The 24,441-nt window shown below is 35.7% G+C and overlaps 1 protein-coding gene across 2 annotated transcripts; it reads left to right on the top strand.

Moving 5' to 3' along the window:
- The first annotated feature begins 7,097 nt into the window (after positions 1 to 7,097).
- gca (grancalcin) lies at positions 7,098 to 24,128 on the top strand. 2 transcript variants are annotated; one of them, XR_012407332.1, is made up of 8 exons: positions 7,098 to 7,224; positions 12,905 to 13,036; positions 13,119 to 13,188; positions 13,277 to 13,320; positions 18,279 to 18,426; positions 21,960 to 23,057; positions 23,230 to 23,540; positions 23,715 to 24,034. XR_012407332.1 is itself a non-coding variant. In NM_001005585.1 (8 exon segments), coding segments are annotated over 8 exon segments (618 nt in total). In that variant the 5' UTR covers positions 7,102 to 7,200; the 3' UTR covers positions 23,742 to 24,128.
- The last annotated feature ends 313 nt before the right edge of the window (positions 24,129 to 24,441 follow it).

Here is a 24,441-nt window from a genome sequence, read left to right as displayed (position 1 = left end):
GTAGTGCTGTTGAATCACAGCAAGAAGGTCACTGGTTTGAGCCTCGGCTGGGTCAGTTGGTATTTCTGTGTGCTGTGTGCATGTTCTCCCCGCGTTCGCTTGGGTTTTCTCCGGGTGCTCTGGTTTCCCCCACAGTCCAAACACATGCGGTTCAGTTTAATTATAGGCTAAATTGTTCGTAGTGTATGAGCGTGAATGAGTGTAAATGGATGTTTCCCAGAGATGCATTGCAGCTGGAAGGGCATCTGCTGCGTAGAACATATGCTAGATAAGTTGGCGGTTCATTCTGTTGTAGCGAACACAGATTAATAAAGGGAGTAAGCCGACAAGAAAATGAATGAATGATTTTATGATAAGTTAATGCATGCAATTATCATGAACTAACGTAAACTACAACATGAGTCACATGAGTTCATGTGTGAATAACAGCTACCTTAATTACTTGTTAGTACATGCTGTTAATTAATTTACTAATTAACATTTAAGTTTAAGCTAAATGTAACTAACGTGAACTTGTGAGTTGTTAATGTATAATTATGTCATTTACATCACCATTAACTCATCATTACCTACTCATGAATTCCTGTTCATGTTGATGCTGCCAGAACACTTTACTATTGTTATTCAGTGTAAAAATACTAGATGGACGTGCATGGGAAGTTCATGAGTAGTTAAGAATGGATTAATGATGATGTGCCCTACCATGAAAAGTCACAATATAATTATACATTAACATATCACGAGTTCATGATGGTTAAATTAGACATAAACATGTACTAACAATTAAGGTAGCCGTTATTCACACATGAACTCATGTGACTCATGCTTAAAGTTAATTCATGATTGGCATGCATTAACTCATCATTAGTTAATAATAAAGTAATGTTTAGTTTACATATTAATACATCATTATTCATGCTGTTATTGTAAAGTGTTACCCATGATGAACGACATTAAACAGCAGCAAAACTCTGTTGCTTTGTATTTTGCTGCTTTCGGTTTGTATTTCTTAACGCACTTCCGTGTGCGTTACTCTCCCGTCATGATCTTGGATGATGAGGTAAGGTCACCGTAAGCTCAGCGTAGTGCTTCGGTCACTGAATCATGAATAATTCAAGTAAAACGTAGCTGTGTTGTCACGATGATTGTGTCTGTCGTAACAGCTCGTAATACTTCTCGTGAATATTAATGTGGTGATGCGAGCTATCGTTTCGTTACACAATGGCTACGTTGAGCCTACGTCATCTGCTCCACTTCCTTTAAAGAAGCTCAACATATTTGGCAGCGAGAAATAAGCTTACAAACCGTCCTTTTTAACACGAGCTCTGTTAAACCGTCATGAAATGTCCGCTATCCATACTGTTCTCTCATCATAACTTTTTAGCTCTGAAAAAACGATTTCTTGTCAAAATAAAAGTCCCCCATAAACAATAGAAATAAAGTGATCCTTAAACATGAAGAAATGTAAGATAACTCTTATTAACGTCTGTTACAGTGTTAATTAATAAATTAGTTAACACCTTAGTGCTTACAAGAACCATTAATGAACAAATGTAACATTAGATAATGCTGAGTGTACACTACAATAAGGTTATTAATTACACCAACAAATGCTTTGTTAATGGTAAATCATATTAATAAATGGTTAACAAACATGAAAAAAACATGTAAGCTGAAGCTTACATCTCAAACAACATCTCAAACAAACACGTTCTGTCTTGGTCACAGATGCGTGTAATATTCACGTAAGCACTGAATATTTGCGACACTAATTTACGACTAGTAGAAGAGTTTACTAGGGATGGTTAACCTGTAATACGGCAACACGTTGTGGATTAAAGCTGGAAGTTGTTGGTACTCACTGTCCGTCTCCTTATTTAATTACTGCACGCCCCGTGCAACAAATAAAGTTAAACACAGAACAAGACAATGCGCCAGCGAGACGCGCACCAACAGTTTATCCTCTTTTTTAACTATGTGTCACTCATTATGTTGTGTGCACAGCAATACTTTAGGATAAAAATGTGCTACTAAACCTTCACAGTCTGCTCTTACTGCTGGAATCTGCAGTCAATGAAGATTCGTCACCAAGGAGATATGAGTCGTCTCGCGCACGCACTCTGTCTCTCTCTCTCTTTTTGCTTGATTTTCATTTTGACAATGCTGAGATTGCATGCATCAGAGTTTTTCACCTTCGTGAGAAATTAAACCCCAGACTAACACAGGTAATGAAAAATTCAACTTTAGTCATTTTCTATTTGGAGAATTACAGTTTGCTTAGTCCATAAACAATCCTTTTATGAAATACATAATTTATCCAGGCCTTTATATATTTATATTTTATATATAAACTATAAATATACATTTTAACAAAAGTTTAAGAACATTACATGTAAAAAAAAAAAAAATCTATAGGGTAGGTTACAGGCTAAATAAATGCGCCTCGTCAGCTGAACATCACTGCGGTCACCGTATGCGCTTCTGTTTAATGCTTCATAAAGACAGATGACAGACACAGTCTCAATAAACACTTGATGCTTGCTGTCAACTAGGTAATTTAGGGCATTTGTTATGAGATTGATAGGATCTGTGGTTGTCAAATAAGTTTTCTTATAATATTTTTGCTGAAAATCTGTTGTAACCCTTATTTCTGGCTGTTTACACACCAGTCTCTCCAACGTGGGTATCATAAATAAACGAGGGTTACCAGGGTAAAAATTCGTTTCTTTTTCTTTAATCTGGAGCATCAACATGACATTCACAATCAGCATTACAACAGCATTGCATCTGTCAAACTTTTCTCCACTTCCTTTTTTTCTCTTTCCTACTTTCCGGTGCACCTCTCTTAAAGGAGCCAGAGCACATCAATAACTTTCACAACTAACAGCTATTAAAATTTGCACCAGACATTTTTTAAAGTTAATAAAAAATCTTTCTAAGTAGATTCAATAACATTTTTACATTTAAGTATTAATTAACAAAATATAAATTAAAATAATGAGTAAAATGTAAGGTTACACTGTAGTGTGCCTCATCACCAGTAAAATAACCAGCCTTTGTATTTAATGTATATTTTCCTTTCAATGTATCGCATCCAAACTAAATTGTGGCCAGTTTTACTTATTATACTGTGCTTTGACTGGCTATGTAGTTTAAAAGCAAAATTGTTAGCTATAGTATTGAAAAATATAATTCACAATGCAAAACCCTGACCCTGCAGTTATCTCTCTGAAAATAAAAATCTTATAGCCTATAGCCTACTCGTTTCGGTTTAGGCTATGGGACTAAATATTTTTTTTATACTTACACTATTTTATCCCCTATACTAAACATAAATATAATACTAAATATATATATATATATATATATATATATATATATATATATTCACTTTGGGTAAAAAACTATAATTTAAGCTTATTATAAATTAGCTTATATATTTATTTAATTGTTAAAAGTGACATGATTCTCCCCAGCTGTTCTTTTTAGGCTTACAGGACCTTGTCACAACAATGAACGGAATAACAACAACCTGCTAATAATAATAATAATAATAATAATTATGCGTTTATTTTTTTATAACTGCCAGAAACCATTTTGAGGTTATGCCTATAGGCAGTTGGTCAAATTATAACAATTAGGCTATTAATAAAGCCAGTTATTCCGTTCATGGCTGTGACAACGTCCTGAAAGCCTAAAAAGAAAAGCTGGTGGGAATTGTGTTGGTTTCAAACAAATGAATAAATTAACAAGCTAATTTATAATATGCTTAGACTATCATTTTTTTTCATTAGCCACACTTTATTCTGTGTGTGTGGTTACTATGACCCAGATGTGTAGCCAATGAAATAAAATGCTTAAACATTAAAATGTAAGGTTTAGAAAATTTAAGTATAGAAAATAAAATTCAGAGGGAGAGACAGTACTGTAACTGCAGACCAGGGTTTTGTTGCATTGTGAATTATATTTTTCCACACTATAAGCTATGCAGTGCAACAACTAACAATTTTTCTTTTGAAATAAATAGCCAGTCAAAGCACGGCACATCCCATTATTATGATATTAGCTTATAATAATAATTGTCAGGAATCCTTCTGGACTGTCAGATTCATTCACTGCACCTGAACAGCCCCAATCACCAGACTAATCACTAATCACCTTCACCTGTTGCTCATCACTGCTCACACTACATAAGCCTGGAACACTCACTCATTTATGGTTTGATTTATTTGTTATTAGCCAGACTTATTTCTCTTCGGCGTGACAGCATTTACCTGAAGATGTAGCCTGCCTGCAAGCCTACCTGCCTGCTCACCAGTTTGTCATCCTGTCTGTTATCTTGTCCTGTGAATCCTGTACTGTTTACCTTGACTGGCATCATCTTGTTTTTGTTACAACCCGAAGTTAAGTTCTGTTTGTTTGTCTTTTTGTTGGTATTGGTTATTTCTTTTCTGAACAACCTCAACATTGTTTTAAGTATCATTAAATATCCATTCTCTGTTAATCTGCCTTTGTCTTCTCTCTGATGCATAATAATAATAATAATAATATTATTATTATTAATAATAATAATAATAGTAGTTTGTGTTTTATTTTTGTTATTCATAATATTAGACATTTGTTTGGACTGTGCTCTTTTCAAGCAGCATTTTTTTCATTCTGCAGGCTGTTCGCTCTGGCAGTTGGTCAAATATTTGTTAGTTAGCCTATCATAAAGCAGAGTTATTCTGCAATCAGGTTATGTGCTCCATCAGGCTTATCATAATATTAATATCTTGTAGTGTGCTGTGCCACAGTTTTCTGGTCTTGGAGTGTGCGCACGTTTAAGGTTTGTGTGTGCTGTAACCAGATTTCATTATTGTTTACGATTTTAAAACTCCTGCAGCAGGTGAGGAGAAAATAAAAGCACATTAGAACAAGGAAAAATCAGATACTTATGAAAATCTTTAACATAATGACAAATTAAAAATGTAGCAAACAAATGACGTGCTTGTAACCCAATTACAGTGTAACATTAAATAAACCCCTATTTCCCACAGAACAAAAATCTATTTATGGGCAGGAACAAAAACTTTGTTCCTGCCCATAAATATACACTTTTATAAAAGGATATACACTTTTATATCTTTCTTGGAAAATATATCTTTTTGAAACTCATTTGATATAATTTGTATCTTTATTTTAATGTATTTTTGTTGGTCTGTTATCTGCAAAATAAGCAAGAAGAAAATAGCATGAAGTGCACAAGTCAGCTATATGCTTGTATGCTTTAACACAATTTGTTATATAATGTGCAATATTTACAGTTCTAGAGAAGCCCGTTTTAATTTTTAATGACATTATCATTCATTGTGCTGATCACTTTAAATGAGCCAGGGCAGGCTTTACAGGCTATTTGCAGTGCTGACCTTGTTCCCAGATCACTTCGGGAGAATGAACTTGGTTGGATGAATGATAGAAGTAAGAAACTCATTGTGAGAAAGAAGATGCTCTGTGCATGCCTGACCACAATTTTTTTTGTTTTTGTTTTTGAGAGAGAGTGTACATGCCGAATTTTGCCAGCCTGTCAAGATGAAAAATTGCGTGCAGCGCCTTAATATTTATAATATAACTATAAGAAATAAGACTTATGACTCCAGAAGAATTTGTTTTATTGATACTGTGGCATAATAATATTGTGAAATTGTCCTTGATTAGTTAAAGATAATGTGGGAAATATTACTTTAAATTCACTTTATTTTGAATTGACTTAAACTGCATGTGTTACCCACTACATTGAAAAGTTACTTGTCAAATTATCATGGACCATTAATTTGAGATTAAATTCTTTCATTAGCTTGTTTATGAAAACTGCATGCATGAAAAAAATTACATTCAGTTAAAGATTCAATAACTGAAATATAAAAAATTAATAAAAAAACAAGTTTTATTAGATTAATCATCTTTAGAGAATTAAGTTACACATTTAAATGGTGAATTGTCGCCATCTATTGTCGTTATGTCATTGCTACAGATTTATTTAGTCATATTTTGAATTAATAAATCATTATTTCGACTTTTTGTCTTGTAATTTTAATTTAGTATATCATAACTTGGGCTTTTCTCAACAGGCAGAAAGGAGCTTAATTACAGTTTTATCAAAACTTGTCAATTATTTATTGTCAATTGTTTGCACACAAGAATGTTTTGTCTTGGTGATTTGGAGTTTCCAGTACAGAGACCAAAAGTATATAGTGTAAAGTTTTGCAAACAATAAATGTATAAAAAGATCAGATAAAAAAACCTCTAAGTGCCATCTAGAAATCACCAAATCAGACATAAGAAGACTGCAGTGGACTATCAGGACAGCGGAGAGGATTAGTGCACCCGCCCAACCTCCAGATTTCTACATATCTTTCTCTATACATCTTTATTATTAGATTAGTTGCTTCCTGTTTTAGTCATACATATACACAACCCTTACTGTATATGATTTTGTATCCAAAATGTTTTATTATTTACTTTATCCACTTATGTCATTCTGTGTTCTTGTGTTGATTTGTATGTATATACTGTATGTATATGTGCTTCTATATGTGCTTCTGGCTAAAAAAAACACCTTGTGTGTTTGCAGACACTTGTCAAATAAATCTCATTCTGATATCTCTGGACACATATTTCAAAGAAATCTCAGCAGCTGAATAACAAACATTATTATTATACATTATTATGCCATCAAACATAACATAACTGAAGATGTCTGGCCTTTCATAATACTAAATATCTGCTACATATCATTGACTGCAAAACATTTATTGTGATTTAAGTGAAATTACATTATACATATAATAAGTTGGTTAATTGGAGAAATTAGTAAATGATATCACTTTAAAATGAGACTAGTTTAAAAAAGACGTGTTAACACGTAAATTGCGTGTTAACACGTAAATGACGTGTTAACACGTACCAACGTGTTAACGCGTAAATTACGTGTTAACGCGTAAATTACGTGTTAACACGCAATTACGCGTTAACACGTTTGTTGCAGACGTTTTGGCCCCAACGGCCTTCCATATCAGTCAGATGTCTTACTGTAATGACGTCATCCACTCGTTTCCGTCACACAGTCTGAAGTACGGAAGTGACCTGGCCTGCCTGAAAACTTTCACTAAAGATTCATTTTTTTAGGTCTTTTCTATTTTTCACAGGTCAGATCAGAGTATGGCGTTTCCCGGATACAACAATGTAAGTATCGCTCATATTTGAATGTTGAGCTTGATTAGTAAAATTATTCTTTTAATTTGATGAGTTGCTGTCGAGACGCCAGATTGCTTTCGAATTGTCCGTAGTAAAGTATGCGTGGTTACGCCCCGAAAAGCATATATTAAACAAAATACAAGTTAACATAAAAACTAACATTAAAACAAGCCAGTTTTATATGGAGAAGGTTTAAACTATAATGATAGAATCCGCGACAGGTTATAGGCTATGTGAGTATGCAGTATCAGAAAATAAGTTCAGGAAAATTCTAGAAATGGTTTTCTAAAATGTTTTTGTTATTTTTTCCACAGTGAAACATTTAGAGATTAAAATATATTCGTTTTTTACTTTATACTTAAATTGTTAATTGTTGACCTCAATTATTAAAATTAATGAAGCAACATAAAATGTAACTAATATATATATATATATATATATATATATATATATATATATATATATATATATATATATATATATATATACACACACACACACACACACACACACACAAACACAAACACAGTTGAAGTCAGTACTATTAGCCCCCCTTTGAATTTTTGTTTCGTTTTTAAATATTTCCCAAATGTTTAACAGAGCAAGGAAATTTTCACAATATGTCTGATAAAAATTTTTCTTCTGGAGAAAGTCTTATTTGTTTTATTTCAACTAGAATAAAAGCAGTTTTTGATTTTTATAAACCATTTCAAGGTCAAAATTATTAGCCCCTTGAAGCAATTTTTTGACTGTCTACAGAACAAACCATCGTTATACAATAACTTGCCTAATTACCCTTACCTGCCTAGTAAACCTGATTAACCTAGTTAAGCCTTTAAATGTAACTTTAAGCTGTAAAGAAGTGTCTTGAACAATATCTAGTAAAATATTATTAACTGTCATCATGGCAAATATAAAATAAATCAGTTATTAGAAATGAATTATTAAAACTATTATGTTTTGCAATGTGTTGAAAAAAAATCTCTCTGTTAAACAGAAATTGGGGGAAAAATAAACAGGGGCATATGTATGAGCATATATATATATATATATATATATATATATATATATATATATATATATAGGGGAAAGTTACTTTTGACAGTATCAAAATTGAGTAATGCAATAAACAAAAAAACTATTTGCGTTACTTACTTTTTATAGAAAGTAATGAGTTGCGTTACTTTTGAGTTACGTTTCTTTTTTTCTTTTTTATAAATAGAGGAGCTCTGCAATTACAACACACTGTATAACCTTCATTTACCTTTAACTAAACCAAAAAGTAACTTGCATGAATCTTTTTTTAATGTCAGTTAAATATTATAACTTAATATTGAAAAGTAATAAATTACTTTACTCGTTACTTAGAATACTAATATTATTACGTAACTTGTATACACACACACACACTTAAAATTATTAACCCTCTTGTAAAATAATAATTTTATTCAAAGGGATGTTGAACAGAGCAAGGAAAATGTTCACAGTATTTCATTTGAGAAAATGGCAGGAATAAACTTAATTTGAAAAAATTTAATGATAATACATATTCATTTAGTTCTTGTTTATTATATACATGCACATAGTGCTTCAAAGTAAGCATTGGGGAGTAAAGTACATTAAAACAATTAATAATAAGTGAGGCCGGTAACACTTTTCTATAAGGCTGTATTAATGTTACTTAAATGTACAGTTCGTTGTTTTTTCCATGCTAGTAAATACATTATTACAGTATTTATTCATCTTTGCTAATAATAGTTAATGGAAAAGGTTAAACTAACTCACAATGCATTAACTAATGTTAAATAACGAGCATGAATTCCTATATAAGTAATGCATTAGTAAATGCTAACTATGATAAATAAGTGCTCTACAATTATTGTTCGTCATTAGTTCACATTAGCAATTGCATTAACTGATGAAACCTTATGTAAAGTGTGAGCGTGATGCCTTAAGTTGAACAAGCTTTAACATGCTATCACTGGAGCAGTAGTTTTAAAGGACTTGGTTTTTCTGACCGATTTATTTTGAGTATTGGTCAAAGTGGTTACAAACAATAACATGGTTTTTACTAGATATGTGTGTATAATCAGCCTGATCTAACGAGAAAACGTAAGTATTTTACGTTTTGCCAGTTTAGTGGCTAATCCGTATGAATTCGTACGAGTTCAGTCATACGAAATTGTACGATTTTAAAAAGGAGGCCTGGCACCTAACCCCACCCCTAAACCCAACCGTCATTGGGGGATAAGCAAGTTGTACTAAATTGTACGAACTAGATTGTACGAATTCATACGAATTAGCCAGTAAATCAAAAAGTTACGAATTGCCATGGGATTGTGTTGGTATAATAGAGTGGAGGAACTGTGACGTCACCTTGTAGGCGAATCGGCTGCTAGCATAAAACTGGTTCCCTCGATAAAATCCCCATAAGATTTTCCCATAGGCTTTTCGAAAATTGCAAATAATAAGCTCTGTGTTCAAACACTGTTCATTAAACTTACACGTTTTGTCCAGTCGGATAATCGTCACATGAAAATACAACCTTGAATTCTTGAAACGCAAGAATTGAAAAGCTAACATTAGGCTATAAACTGACAACAAAGCCCACTGGCGCTCGTCTGTGACGTCGGCATCACCCTGCAACAGACGACTTTTCAAGCTTATTTTTAGAAATATGATCCATGAAAAAGAGTTAATCTCTCTGTTTATTAAATTATAATACACGCTACATATTATAAACAAATAAGTAAGCACAAACACATATACCTATGCGACCTTTTGGATCGTTTTTACGTGGGAAATACGTCTGTTTTGCTTTACGGTTGTTGTAAAAGCTTTAAAACTGTATTTATAAATGTGCCCACATAGTATTATCATCAGACATATTTAAATAAGTGTATCGCTCGCGTGCACACATCCAGCTTACCTTAACAGACCACAGAAATGAGGCGCGAGGAACACGTCTATCAAATGCCTGCAAGTTCCATCATCATGGACACAGAGCAACCTTCAATATTCTTTTTATGTCACGACGTACAGCGAAAAGCAGTCTATACAGTCACACATGCTATACATTTTATGGAGAAGTGTAAATATTGCAGTTATAACAGAGTTAAATGTGTTCAGATGAAGAAAAAAAGACGAAAAATCACTTGATCACGTTAAAATAACAGTTAACATGCATGTATTTTTACACATTTATTCACACTTTTGCATTACTGAGAGCAAGAAAGAGACACGCTGCACTGGTAGGCAGTATCTTCATAATATAGTCTAATTAAAATAAATGATCAAGAAATGAATCTGTCTCCATGGTCTTTTTAAGTGAAGGCATTACCTACACACAATCTGAATTCCCAATGAGAAAAATACTACAAACTATAAAATACTTTTCATTAAGATACTTAAATCCCAGACAAATCCAAATGCCCAACGCAAGCGAGCTGTGCTCCAGACCAGATCAGCTTGATGATGTATAATGTCTCTGACAGCAACCTGATCGCAACCGTCTTTTTAAAGAAGTGTAACTGATTTAAAAAATCAAGAATGCGATGTACCTGGTGTGTTTTATGTCGTAGAACAAAACGCGAAAGTATCTTTTGTTTGTGTTAGCCACGAACCTTATTTAACTGATTTTACTGAAACCCCATTCAAAAAACCCATTGACTTTGGGACTCGGAGACCGGAACTGCTAAAATGCTAACTCGCTTCCAGGTTTTTGCATACAAATTGACGTCATAGTTCCTCCACTCTATATGCATCTGCTTCTCTTCTATATACAAACTGTAAGCTGTTAATTATCTAGGTCAAATAGTGATTGACTCACTCATCTTTATTCTTGGTAAAACTTTGTGGAATGTATGCACTGTAACAGCAACTTGCTGCAGAGGTTTTTGAGTTGACTCAAAATCGCTGTGCTGCAAGTTGCCTTACAATTTTAAGTTGTCAACTTTTATTTATTTTATTTTTTTTAAGTTTGTTGCATGTCAAACTCTGTACCTGGAGGGTTACAGCTTAAGCCAGAGTTTAGATTGAAACCTATTTAAATGCGTCTGATCCAGCTAATCAAGTCATTCTGGCTTCTGAAAAATACAAGGTATGCGTGTTGAAGCAGAGTTGTAAATAAACTCTGCAAGGCTGTGGCCTTCGAGGAACAGCGTTTAAGTGTAACTGGATAATTATGGGTGGTTTGGAACAAATCCAAGTGGAGTAATAGGTTATGTTTTAAATATAAGTGGTTGATTACTCTATTTATTGTCCTTTGTGCAGACGCTAAAAGCTAGGTTTGGGTTGTACTTTTTATTTTACTTGGGGCTGTCATTGGATTTTCAGTGACATGATCCATATTGAGCTCAGTCTTTAGAAATAAAGTTTTAATCTGTGCTTTTTTCAGCTGATGTGTGAACAAAACTTCAATTTAAACGTCATTTGAAAGTATAGACTTTGTTTTGTGTAAAAAGTAACAAAGTATCAAGCTTTTTGGAGTTGCTGAGCGGTAGGTGTGCAACAAAATAAGTCAGTTTTGCAATGAAATGTGAATAAATCTAAATTAAATTTGACTAATTTTTGTCTTTAGACCAAAATGTGATTCTTAGTTGTACATTTCAACCATATATTGGAGTAGAACCATGGCATTGCACATAAATGAGCATTAAGGTGTTTTTACAGTTCGTTTTGATATACAACTTCATATTATTCATTAATTTTCTTTTCGGCTTAGTCCCTTTATTAAACTAGGGTCGCCACAATGGAATGAACCACCAATTTATCCGGCATATGTTTTACACAGCGGATGCTCTTTCAACTGTAACCAAACACTAGGAAACATCCACACACACTCATTCACACACATACACTACGGTCAATTTTAGCTTACCCAATTCACATATACCACGTCTTTGGACTTGTGGGGGAAAACGGAGCACCCGGAGGAAACCCACACGGACACGGGGAGAATATGCAAACTCCGCACAGAAATGCCAAATGACCCAGCCGAGGCTCCAACCAGAGACCTTCCTGCTGTGAGGCGATCGTGCTTATATTTTATTGATTTATTAATTTGTATAATCAAATTATCTTGTGTTTAACTTTCAGTTCATGTTTCAGTAAGAAAGATAAATAAATAGAAAGGTCAAAGATCAAACTACTTCAGTGCATACTACATGATAGTTCACCCATTAGTGAAAAATCTGTCATCATTCACCCACGCTCTACTTATTCTAAAGTTTTAGATTAGTTTTTTTCCAGCTTAACACAAGATAGACTGGAGCAGGGGTCACCAACCCTGTTCCTGGAGAGCTACCTTCCTGCACATTTCAGTTGCAACCCTGACCAAACACACCTGTTTGTAATTGTCAAGTGCTGCTTTAGGTACTATTAATTGGTTCAGGTGTGTTTGATCAGGGTTGGGACTGAATTCTGCAGGAAGGTAGCTCTCCAGGAACAGGGTTGGTGACCCCTGGACTGGAGAATATCGGAAACCTGTAACCATTGAAGGAAAAACAAATACTGTGGAAGTCAATGATTACAGGTTTCCAACATTATTCAAAATATCTGATTTTGTGCTAAACAGTAAAATACCTCAGACTGGTTTGGAACATGTAAAGGGTGGATAAATGAATGAATTTTTTTGTTGAACTTTGCCTTTAATGTTTTTTGTTTACAGTATGGTGCGATGCCCGGTGTTCCTGCTGCGGGTGGTTACCCCGGACAGCCGTATGGAGGGTATCCAGGCTCTTTTTCTGCTGCTCCTGCCCAGGACCCAATGTGGGGCTATTTCACAGCAATAGCTGGTCAGGTGAGAGCAAGAGCTGCTAGGGACTTGTGGCTTTTTGCATTCCCATCTTGTTGGTCATGTAGTAACATGAATGTAATGTCAGGATGGTGAAGTTGATGCTGAAGAACTTCAGAGGTGCCTTACTCAGACTGGAATCAGTGGCTCTTACACTCGTAAGTACAGAGAGTGTGGAAACAGATGTTACAGTACTGAATTCTTGCACTATCGAACTTTCATTTTTATTTATTTATTATTTTACAGCTTTCAGTTTGGAAACCTGCAGGATTATGATTGCCTTGTTGGATGTATCCTTCACAGAAACATGAAGCCGAATAAATCTGTTATGGCAAAGTTCAAATGTGATAGTTCACCCAAAAATGAAAATTCGGTCTTCCTTTACTTTGAAACATTTCCGAGTTCTTTCTTTCTCTTAAACACAAAAGAAGATATTTTGATGGAAGCTAAAAACGATGTAACAATTGTTTTCCCTGCTATTGAACTTAATGATTACAGGTTTTCAGCATTCTTCAAAAGATCGTATTTTGTGTTCAACAGAAGAAGTAAACCACTTGGGGATGAGTAAATTTTCATTTTGGGGGGAAATATCTTTTTAACCCTGGTACATTTGAAAGTGTTGTTTCGGTTTCTTTGCTCATACTAGCATTTTCATGCATCTTTGAAAAGCTGCTTATTCATAATTAAACATCCAAAAATGTTAATTCCCTTTTCAAAAACCAGGCTATAATAATAATAGTAATAAATATAGCTGCAAGCAGCAATTAAGGGGCCAAGCACTTTTGGCCAAAAGGTGGTGCTGCTCCAGAAGTTTTTGAGTACTTTCAGGGCATGGGGTTGAAGATGCATACCATGTTTTGTAATGATATGTGAATGTGTTGGTAAAATAGCATTTTTAATGGTATATAGCAAATCAAAATGGTCGACGCCCAAAATGGCTGACCTGTGAAAATCAGACATCATTTGACTCAACATGCTCTGCCGGATGTAATGAGACCAGTTTTATGAGTTTTGGACGAAAGGTTGAGACGTTATAAACCAAAAAAGCAAGTTTTTTGTATCTCTGGACCACTAGGGGGCAGTGCGCTGAAACTCCACATATAACCCCAGACCCTAGTTGTCATAATACATACCAAGTTTGGTGTGAATCAGTGAATATGTTACGGAGATATCGCCTCAAGTCCATTTTCGCAAGTTCTACGTTAAATTTGATCGCAAGTTGAAAGAAAACAGTAGGTCTAATCAACTTGAATTCCATAACTTTTGGTTGGCATGGTCTGTAGATCATGTGATTTAATTTTGGGAAAAATCCGAGAAACGGCCTAGGACGAGTTCGATCAAATAGGTTTTTCGAATAATTAAAAATAGCGGGAAAAAATTTATGACGGAAAATGACGTCATAGGGTGCTTTTGAATTGGACTGAGCCAAGGAATCAGAGGAAAAACGAATTTTGATTGTAGCCCATTCGGGTCAAAAGTTATCATGAAAAACATACATGAAAGTTTGGACAAGTGGTGGCGCTAGAGAGTTTGATTTTGAGACTTCATATTTGGTCTGATTAATGTTAACACTGTCCTCTATCATTGTGCCAAATTATACAACTTTCCCGCATACGCCTATATGGGCTGCCATTCAAATCCGGCGGAAAAAACGGAAGGAGAATAATAATAATAGGAACACTAACGAAAGCAATAGGTGCCTACGCACCTACGGTGCTTGGCCCCTAATAAAAGGCTTTTCAGAATTTTTTTTCATTCACTGTTCCTTGCTGAGGGAATGATCTGTCCAAGGCCATCCAGAATGCCAAATCCTATACCTCTTCATCCTTGTGTATTACTCCTCCTACAATATTAGCGAGCAGAAGACTACAGTTTGACAAATATTGCAGCTGTTGGACAACATAATGTACTTTTGAGGCTTTTTTGGCAAGAATGTTGTTGTTTAGATTGCAACTATGCAGTTTATTCAAAAGGATAGTGCCTATTTTAAATATTTTAGATTTGGCGCATTGGGGCAGCCTGCCATACTGAGCAGAGCAAAGACAGCTAATGTTCTGCCACAAGATGATGCATTTACATGTAATTTGCGCATGTGTGTATAAACGTAACATTCTGTAATCAGGGTCCCCGTGGGGTGTTAAAAAGTATTAAAAAGTCTTAAATTTAAAAATCGAAATTTATGGCTTTAAAAAGTCTTAAATTTGCTGTTCTAGGTCTTTAATATATTTGCACAGGTCTTGTTTTTGAGATGTCCATGTAACGCTACATCTAATGCTCATTTAAATTCTTTTTGTTGTTGTTGCTAGGTTTTTGGGGTGTTGTAGTTCATTTTTTCACTAGTCCAATTGTAATTTGCGGTATTACAACTACAAACAAATCAACTTGCAATAGCCAATCAGCTTTCTGTTATTAAACTCAGTGCGCACGGCGAATGTGACGTCATCGCTGTGTTTGCGGAAGTTCGCTTTGAGTGCGCGCGACATGATTTCGACTGGCAGAGTATGCCATTATTTCACTGACAAATGTCGCAAGCGCAGTTTTATAAGTCGGGAGCGCTGTAATGCGAGAGAGCGAAATTTAAATAACTTTATTTTACCCCTAATTTTGTGCTTTTACATTTTCTCTCGCGTGTTTTTTATATTGCGATATAGGTCTTAAATTTAATACTTAATGGTCTTAAAAAGGTCTTAAAAGGTCTTAAATTTGACATTATGATATCTGCAGAGACCCTGTGTAATGCATCAAGTTTTTGCCCAGCAGGCACATCATGTCATAAGACATTAATATTAGGTTTCGGTTGTGATGTCAGGTGACCAAAATTCAATGGCTAGCCAGCGTCTAAGGACAACGTTATTTTGAAGTCTAATAATGATGTCAAATGACGTTGATACTTGGTTGATTTTAGCTTGTTAGAAAGTGACCAAAATCCAACATCGAGCCAACATCTTATACCAACATCATATTGACAGCAAATTCTGAGATTTATTCAACAGGTATAGCAACCAAAATCCAACATCTGAAAGACGTCTTAGTGGTAATGTCCACACAACTTCAAGCTGTGACATCATTAGACGTTGATATTTGGTTGGTTTTAGGTTGGACATTGATGTTGGTCTGATGCTGAGTTCTGATCTCAACCTGATTTTCATTTCCAAACAAAATCCAACGTTCCCATGACGTTAGGGTATAACATCTATCTGACATCATGTTGAAGTCTTTGTTTACGGCCATCAACCAACATCTGTGATCTTCTCGTCATTGACATGCATCTAAACAGTCTCTGTGTTAATGTGTGTAAAGATTTTGGACATCATCTTGGACACTTTTAATGCTTCCAAACAGTTTGCTGCATTTATAAATCGCACATGTCTTGATGTAGATCATTATGATGCGATTTTCCTTCTACGTGCGATTTGATTGGACAGGAATTACAGGACTGATTTTTCTAATCCTAATAGACAAGAAAAAATAAAGTAGTGACTGCAGGTTGAAGGAAAGTAGTGGAGTAAAAGTACTGATACAGCACTAAAAATGTACTCAAGGGAAAGTAAAAGTACACATTTTTGAAACAACTTAGTAATTTACAATTCTTGAGAAAAACTCCTCAATTACAGTAGGTTGAGTATTTGTAATTAGTTACTTTACACCACTGTTTATACTTCTGCGTGCTGTTTCTGTTGCTCTGCAATAACACTTCCGAAACGCTAGCTGGTAGTAGGCGTTTATGGTTCTCTGTGTCGAGTTTCTTCGCTGGTGTTTTGTTTTTCCTGAACACTATCTTAATGTACAAGTGGCTCAAACTTGCTCATTTTGAGGCAGAAACTGGCGGACGTGTCAACTTTAATCAATAGGTTAAACTAAACTTGTAAACACTTGCTCCATCAGGCTCGCGTGGTTCTCACCTCCGCCCATACTGGTCAGCTACCAAGCTACCAAGCCGACTAATCACATAGCTTGCGCTACACGTTGTTGTTACGTGTAGTTACATTTTTGAGAGGTGTACGTCAGCCGACAGTCACGGCGAGGGCTATGCATCCATAAGTAGGTTGCACTTTTATCTTTTTTTTATATATCAAACTGTTACTTAAGTTTCTCATAACCTCTAGTAACCACCAAATTATTACAAATTAGTACAGTTTAGAGAAAGAGTAGAGAACATGTTTTTTTAGCTCAATCTGCCTAGAGTAGTGTATTTTGTCAGCATCGGAATGAACTACAACTTTAACCCTTTGACTGCCCCTCTACCAAACGATTGACCATGTTAAAGTCATTTAAAGAATGACTGTTTTAAATAATAACACACAAAATTGTTGGTTTGCAAAAAAGTCAAACAAACATCCTGTTGCACTTTTACACTTGATTTTGGTTTTATTGTAAAAAAAAAAAAAAAGAGAAAGCATGTTAAATGAGAATCTAAAATATTTTATGGCATACTTTAAAAAATAAAGATGATTTAATGTTCAAAAATGTTTTATTTTGAATATATATTTTAAATAAACTGGTCTTACGCTTCATATTTTCAGATTTTTCATAGTATATGTATTAAGTCCGGTACTTTTACTACAAACCGACATATCAACCATCTGGTAGAGGCTGGTATTTTTGAAATTACGGGATGTGTTGAAAAAATGCATTGAGTGTGTTAACTAGCGACATTAGGAGTTAAGGAGTTTTTTAGGAGTTTTCTAGGTAAGGTAGTTAAAGGGTTAATAAACAATGAAGAAACAGGGGTATGCGCATCTTGTCAGCGTCACATGTCTATCAGAATGAACTTTTTGAAAAAATTGTATTGTTTATTAAGATGGTTGTTCATGCTTATATTGACACATTGAGATGAGATTGACAAAACATTTGCCAGAGTAACTGGTGGTTCATTCAGCTGTGGCCAGAAGCCAAAGGATAGTGAGTGCGCTCTTTTAATTTATTTTCTAAAATTAACTTGTCTTCTGTTGCTCTTATAATGTCTATTCAATCCACGAAAAATAACCAACAAGCTCTTACAATTTTAAGATTATACAAAGTGCCTTGTTTTTTAGGCCATGGAAATTCAGCTTCTTCATTCCATAAAATGATAGTCAGGGATATTTCTGTTTGGCTTAGGGTAAGAACCTTTTGAAAAACGACCTGCAAAAAAAAACACTTTCTAATGTATCAAGATTAATGCAGACGTATCCTGACTCAGAAGCTTTAACTGTAATTCTAGCAGATCCAGTGATGCGGATTGTTTTCTTTAACCATGTATGTTCAGAGAGATTACACAGGAAAGATGGGATTCAATGAGTTTAAAGAGCTTTTTGGTGTGCTGAATGGCTGGAAGCAGAACTTCATGATGGTGGACAGGGACCACAGTGGGACCGTGGAACCTTACGAGATGTCCCAGTCCATTGCTAACATGGGTAAGTGTGGTCTTTCAGTATATCAGAAAGCACCTAGTTCACAGGTCAAAATACACTTACACTGGCCCCTTGATACACTTACCCTGGCTCTTTGATACACTTACCTTGCTAGTACTGGGTTGGATCTCCTTTTGTCTTCAGAAATACCAAACTACTTAATGGCATAGTTTCAGGAAGGTGCTGGAAATATTATTTAAAGTTTTAGGTTAAAATTAAACCAAAATCTTAATGTAATTGGTACAGATTTGCAAGGTTTGTGATCCATGCTATGAAAGTTTCTGTTTCGTTGATATCTGGGGACTGTGGAGCCATTTGAGTTGCTATGTTCAAGAAACCAGTTTGACATTAGTTTAACTTTGTAGCATTACATGTTATTGATAAAGCTTGTCATTACAAGATGATACTCTGTTGCCATAACGGGATGGACATGGTAAGCACCAGTTAATGCTCTGACTGTGGCATTTAAGCAAACTCAATGGCGCGTTTCCACTATCACGCCTAAGCGAGCGAGCCAGGGCCAGTCGGGTTTCCATTGTCACTTTCGGGGCCTGTTCGGGCCAAAGCGGGGCTTCCTAAGGGCCAACGGCTAGTCTATTTTGGCCCTTGGGCTAAAAAGGGCCAGCTGGGGCTTGGGGGCGGAGTGAAAGGAGAGGCGGTTTTTGCCCGAGTCTGGTAAAGATGTCGTGCCGCCATTACACTAGTTTTCCGATCGCACAGGAGTACACGAGCCAAAAAAATCAATAAATAAAGGAAAGAAAAAAAAACACATAGCTGGTCAGTTTAAGATAGGCTATTTCATATAACACCTTTTTCAGTTTATTCATAACAATTTGCTTTTGAATAATGTTATTATTATTATTATTAGCAGTATTATTATTGTTATATGCATATTTATACTTGTTTTACTAAAAACAAGCTTGGACTTGTCCACCTGTCAGGTTTTGAACTATATGGGGCATAGCTTAAAGATATTTACTGAAAACAATAAACAACAGAGGAGTTTTGAAAAATGATTCATAAAGTATTGGGATACGATTATATTAATCAAATCGTGCAAACAGAGCTTTTTTCGGGAGAGTAAAACCGTTTTATATGATGGTTTTATATAATGGATGGTGCGCTGGGTCCATCTGTTAGTGGCCACTTGTTGTACGATGCCAACAGTCGGTCTGTATGTAAACAAATATAATGAATGAAAATGCATATAGACATATAATGTAATGCTGTACAGTAACATGTTGTTTGTTTTGGTTGTTTTGGCTTTGTTTTATTCATTTCGTGATGATACGATGGTGTGCTTTGTCTTTCTGCTGATTCCCGCTGAACTGGGCGGGAATTTGGGGCACGTTCTGGGGGCGGGGTTTGCATGTCGAGCCACTAGCCCGACAGTGGAAACGAGACATGATTTCAGCCTCACTGCTTGTGCTCCTAAACTATTGGCATGGCCCGGCCCGATAAAAGCCCTGGCTCGCACTGGCCCAACAGTGAAAATGCAGCTAATTAGTACCAGAAGTTCTTCATCCGTTCAATTTTGTCAGATCCTGAATCTTTTAGTTGAGATGACATATTTCTTATTTGGTTCTTCAAACAAGTTTGAGTAATCAAATTAAAATACCTGGATGACTGACCTGAGAATACTACATGTGCTTGTTTATTGTGAAGGACTGACCTATCAATCATTGAAACAATGATTGCTCTCTTTGTTATATTGCAGCCATTTGCTAAAATCATTGAAGTTCATTTCTTTTTCCCTCATTAATCTACACACAGCACCCCATATTGACAGAAAAACCCAGAATTATTGACATTTTTGCAGATTTATTCAAAAAGAAAAACTGAAAAAACACATGGTCCTTACTATTCAGACTCTTTGACGTGACACTCGTCTATTTAACTCTGCTGTCCATCTCTTCAGACCTTGATATGGTGCTACACCTTCATTTGAGTCCAGCTGTGTTTGATTATATTGATTAGACTTGATTAGGAAAGCCATACACCTGTCTATATAAGACCTTACAACTCATTATGGATGTCATTGCAAATAAGAATTATGAGGTCAAAGGAACTGCCTGAAGAGCTCAGAGACACAGTTGTGGTAAGGCACAGATCTGGCCCAGGTTACAAAAAAAAATCTTCCTAAGAGCGCAGTGGCCTCCATAATCCTTAAATGGAAGACAATTGAGACGACCAGAGACGTCTGGCCAATCTAAGCTATCAGGGGAGAAGAGCTTTGGTGAGAGAGGTAAAGAACAACCCAAAGATCACTGTGGCTGATATCCAGAGATGCAGAAAGTTGGGAGATGGGAGAAAGTTGTAGAAAGTCAGTTATCACTACAGCTCTCCACCAGCTGGGGCTTTATGGCAGAAGGGCCAGACACATAATAGACTGCATGGAGTTTGCTAAAAACACCCGAGGTACACCAAGATGGTGAGAAATAAGATTCTCTGTTCTGATGAGATCAAGATAGAACTTTTTTAGCCTTAATTCTAAGAGCTATGTGTGGAAAAAAAACAGGCACTGCTCATCACCTGTCCAATACAGTCCCAACAGTGAAGCATACCGTTGGCAGCATCATGCTGTGGGGGTGTGTTTAAGCTGCAGGGACAGGACGACTACTTGCAAACAAGGGAAAGATGAATGTGGCCAAGTACAGGGATAAGTACAGAAGATGAAACCTTCTCCAGAGTGCTCAGACTGAACCGAAAGTTTACCTTTCAACAAGACAATTACCACAGCTAAAATACCGAAGAAGTTGCTTCACACCAACTCTGTTCTGGAATGGCCCAGCCAGAGCCCTGAATTAAACTCAATTGAGCATCTCTGGAAAGACCAAAAAATGGCTGTCCACCAATGTTTACCATTCAACCAGACAGAACTGGAGAGGATCTGCAAAAAGGAATGGCAGAGGATCCCCAAATCTAGGTGTGAAAAACTTGTTGCATCTTTCCCAAAAAGACTCATGGCTGTATTAGACCATGCTTCTAGTAAATACAGAACAAAGGGTCTGAACACTTGGGACCATGTGATATTTCAGTTTATCTTTTTTAATAAATCTGCAAAAAATGTCAACAATTCTGTGTTTTTCTGTCAAAATGGGGTGCGTTAATGAAGAAAAATTGAACTTCAATGATTTTAGCAAATGACTGCAATATACAGTAAGAGTGAAAAATTTAAAGGGGTCTGAATACTTTACATACCAACTGTATTTTATTTTCAAGATCTGAAGTGAACTATCTGCTCCTGCTTTCAGTAGTATGGCAATAAATGCCACGTACAATGACATTCAAACTCACTTTGGTAGCATTTAACACATAATCTATACCTGGTGTGATACTTGCCACAATATGCAGTTGGCTTTTCTGCTGCAATGTCTTTGAAAAACTAAAATGTTTCTAAAATAGAAATTTCTTGTGTCGCCGTTGCTGATGGTTAGGACAAAAACTCCTCGCATGTAGTTAGGACAGAGTGTTAGCCAGCAGTCGCGTTAACCAAATGATTTGTGATGTAATTCAGTGTGTCTTCATTTTGACAGGGTATCGGGTTAGCCCACGGGTATTGGACGCCATTGTCAAACGCTACAGCAGGTCAGGAAAGATCTACTTTGATGACTATGTGGCGTGTTGTGTGAAGCTAAAAGCACTTACAGGTGAGTGAGGCGTTTAATAAAAGGTTTCAGTACCGATTCATACTATATATTGTTCGAATTATTATACAAGGATGTAACGATTGAAAACGGTGGATAATCGATTCAATTATGTGACGAAAATCTACCAACATTTCTACCGACTTGAACTAATCGTGATACATTTTTTCGCTTTTCACATTTTTGAAATGGCAGTTTGGTTATGGCAGAAAATGTATCATTCTGCAAAAACCAAAAATGTGCAGCATCTAAGAAAAAATGAAAGGGTTCTACACCTTAAATTGTAATAGGATTAGTATCGTGAATTGTGAGTCAGGTGAATCGTTACATCCCTATACGAAGTATATTGCTAAAAGGATTAGTTCACTCAAAAATAAGAATTCTGTTAGTAATTACTCGCCCTGATGTTGTTCCAATCCCCTGAGACCTTCGTTCATCTTCAGAACACAAATGAAGATACTTTAGAGGAAAACCAAGAGCTCCTTCATCCTCCAGAGACGACACAGAGATGTTCAAAGTCCAGTATAGGAACCAAAAACATGGTCAACAAGAGTTTTCTTGGAGCTTCGTATGATTACAGTTGAACCGTTAAAGTCACAAGGAAAGTTTTTGGCTCCTTTTCTGGACTTTGAACATCTCTGGACCATTGCTGTCTATGGAGGAAGAGAGGTGAAGTGAAGTTTTATAAAGTAATTTCGAGAGGAGCACGTGCTTATGATTGATCACAGCTGGTCACGCATTAACTAACGCATGATTCACCAATCAGATGATTCCTAACTCACTATAAATAACCAGAGTTTCTTACTTCTGTCATCTTCGCCCTGAAGAATCTGCCCTTCCACCTCTACTCCTCCACCTTTCCTTTATAAGGTGGCACGGTTGCTTAGTGGTTAACACTGTTGCCTCACAGCAAGAACGTCACTGGTTCAAATCCTCCTTTACAGGCCAGTTGTCGTTTCTGAGTTTACATGTTCTCCCGGTGCTCGCGTGGGGTTTCCTCCCACAGTCCAAAAACATGCGTCACAAGTGAATTCATCAATCTAAGTTAGCACTATAGTCAAGCTCTTAATCAGCAGTATATCTCTAAAAAGCAATTTATAATCCCTCATCAGCCTACAGACCTACCTAAGCTCAAACTCCTCTCTTGCCCTGCAAAAAGGAGGGAGCCTAGGACTCAAGGATATTGTGAGCTCAGGGCTCTCTCCTGGGACAGCATGCCAAACAAGCTTTATAATCAATCATCAGCTAAGTGTGAACTCTTGAAATATCTTGGTTTGAGTTCTGAAGATGAACAAAGGTGTAATGTGATTGGAACGGCATGAGGGTAAGTAATTGATAGCAGAATTTTCATTTAAATACCATACTTTACTTTAAATACTTTTCTTAAAATCTTGACTTGGTTTATCCTCAGACCACTTCAGGAAGAGAGATACTATGCAGCAGGGAATGGTGAACTTCCAGTATGATGACGTAAGTAGCGATCAAATAAATCTGTCAGCATTAGTGCCTATTTGACCTCAGTTACACTGTAAGGCAAAGACTGTTTTTGCTAACAGTTAATACACACCTTACTGTTACTTCATTGAAAGGATGTATGTAGCTGTCGTAACTCGTTCTAAAAATCGTTTTCGCTTCCTCTTGCAGTTCATCCTGTGTACGATCTCTCTCTGAAGAACTTCCTGCGCAGTACTGTATACACTCCAGGAAGAGCACTGAAATCCAGAGGAACAATATGAATATGTGTAGTATGGGCATTTCAAAATGATTTGTTAAATTGCCAGTGTAAGGTCTAATATCTGAAAACAGAAGTTAACCATTTATTTCTCAATATAGCTATTAATGTCTGTGCCAAAGTAGACCATGGTTGTTTTTAAATGATCTTTTTTCATATACATTCTTTAAGAAATTATCAAGTTCAAATATTACAGCACTTTACCATTTTGCCATTAAATCCAATATATCAAGTTGTGTTCTGGATTTATTTAGACGCAAAGATGATGAAGACGTTTGTTTGTTTTCAATTTCGTAAGAATTGCAATAAATGGACTTTTTTCACAAGCCTGTTTTGACGCGTTTAAAGGTCATCAGCATCTTAAATGCTTGAAAATTTTTAATATTTAGATTTTTTAAATATATATATATATATATTAAACATTTAAAGTATAAACATTTATGTGTGTTGACATATGCATTATATCATCTTTGCTTCAAATTACAGGCGAATTACCACTTGTGCAAGGCATTTCTAATGCAGCATCTATTGGACAGGACAGTAAAGTTGTTCTCTCATCTGGCTGCCGTTATCAGTTTCTTACAATTTTTTTTTTCCTTTCTCTGAAAGTGTTGATAACATTATCGTGGAGTTTTACTT

The sequence above is a fragment of the Danio rerio genome, chromosome 6, assembly GCF_049306965.1.
Source record: "Danio rerio strain Tuebingen ecotype United States chromosome 6, GRCz12tu, whole genome shotgun sequence".
Lineage (NCBI taxonomy): Eukaryota > Metazoa > Chordata > Actinopteri > Cypriniformes > Danionidae > Danio > Danio rerio.
This window is presented reverse-complemented; position numbering and strand designations above follow the sequence as displayed.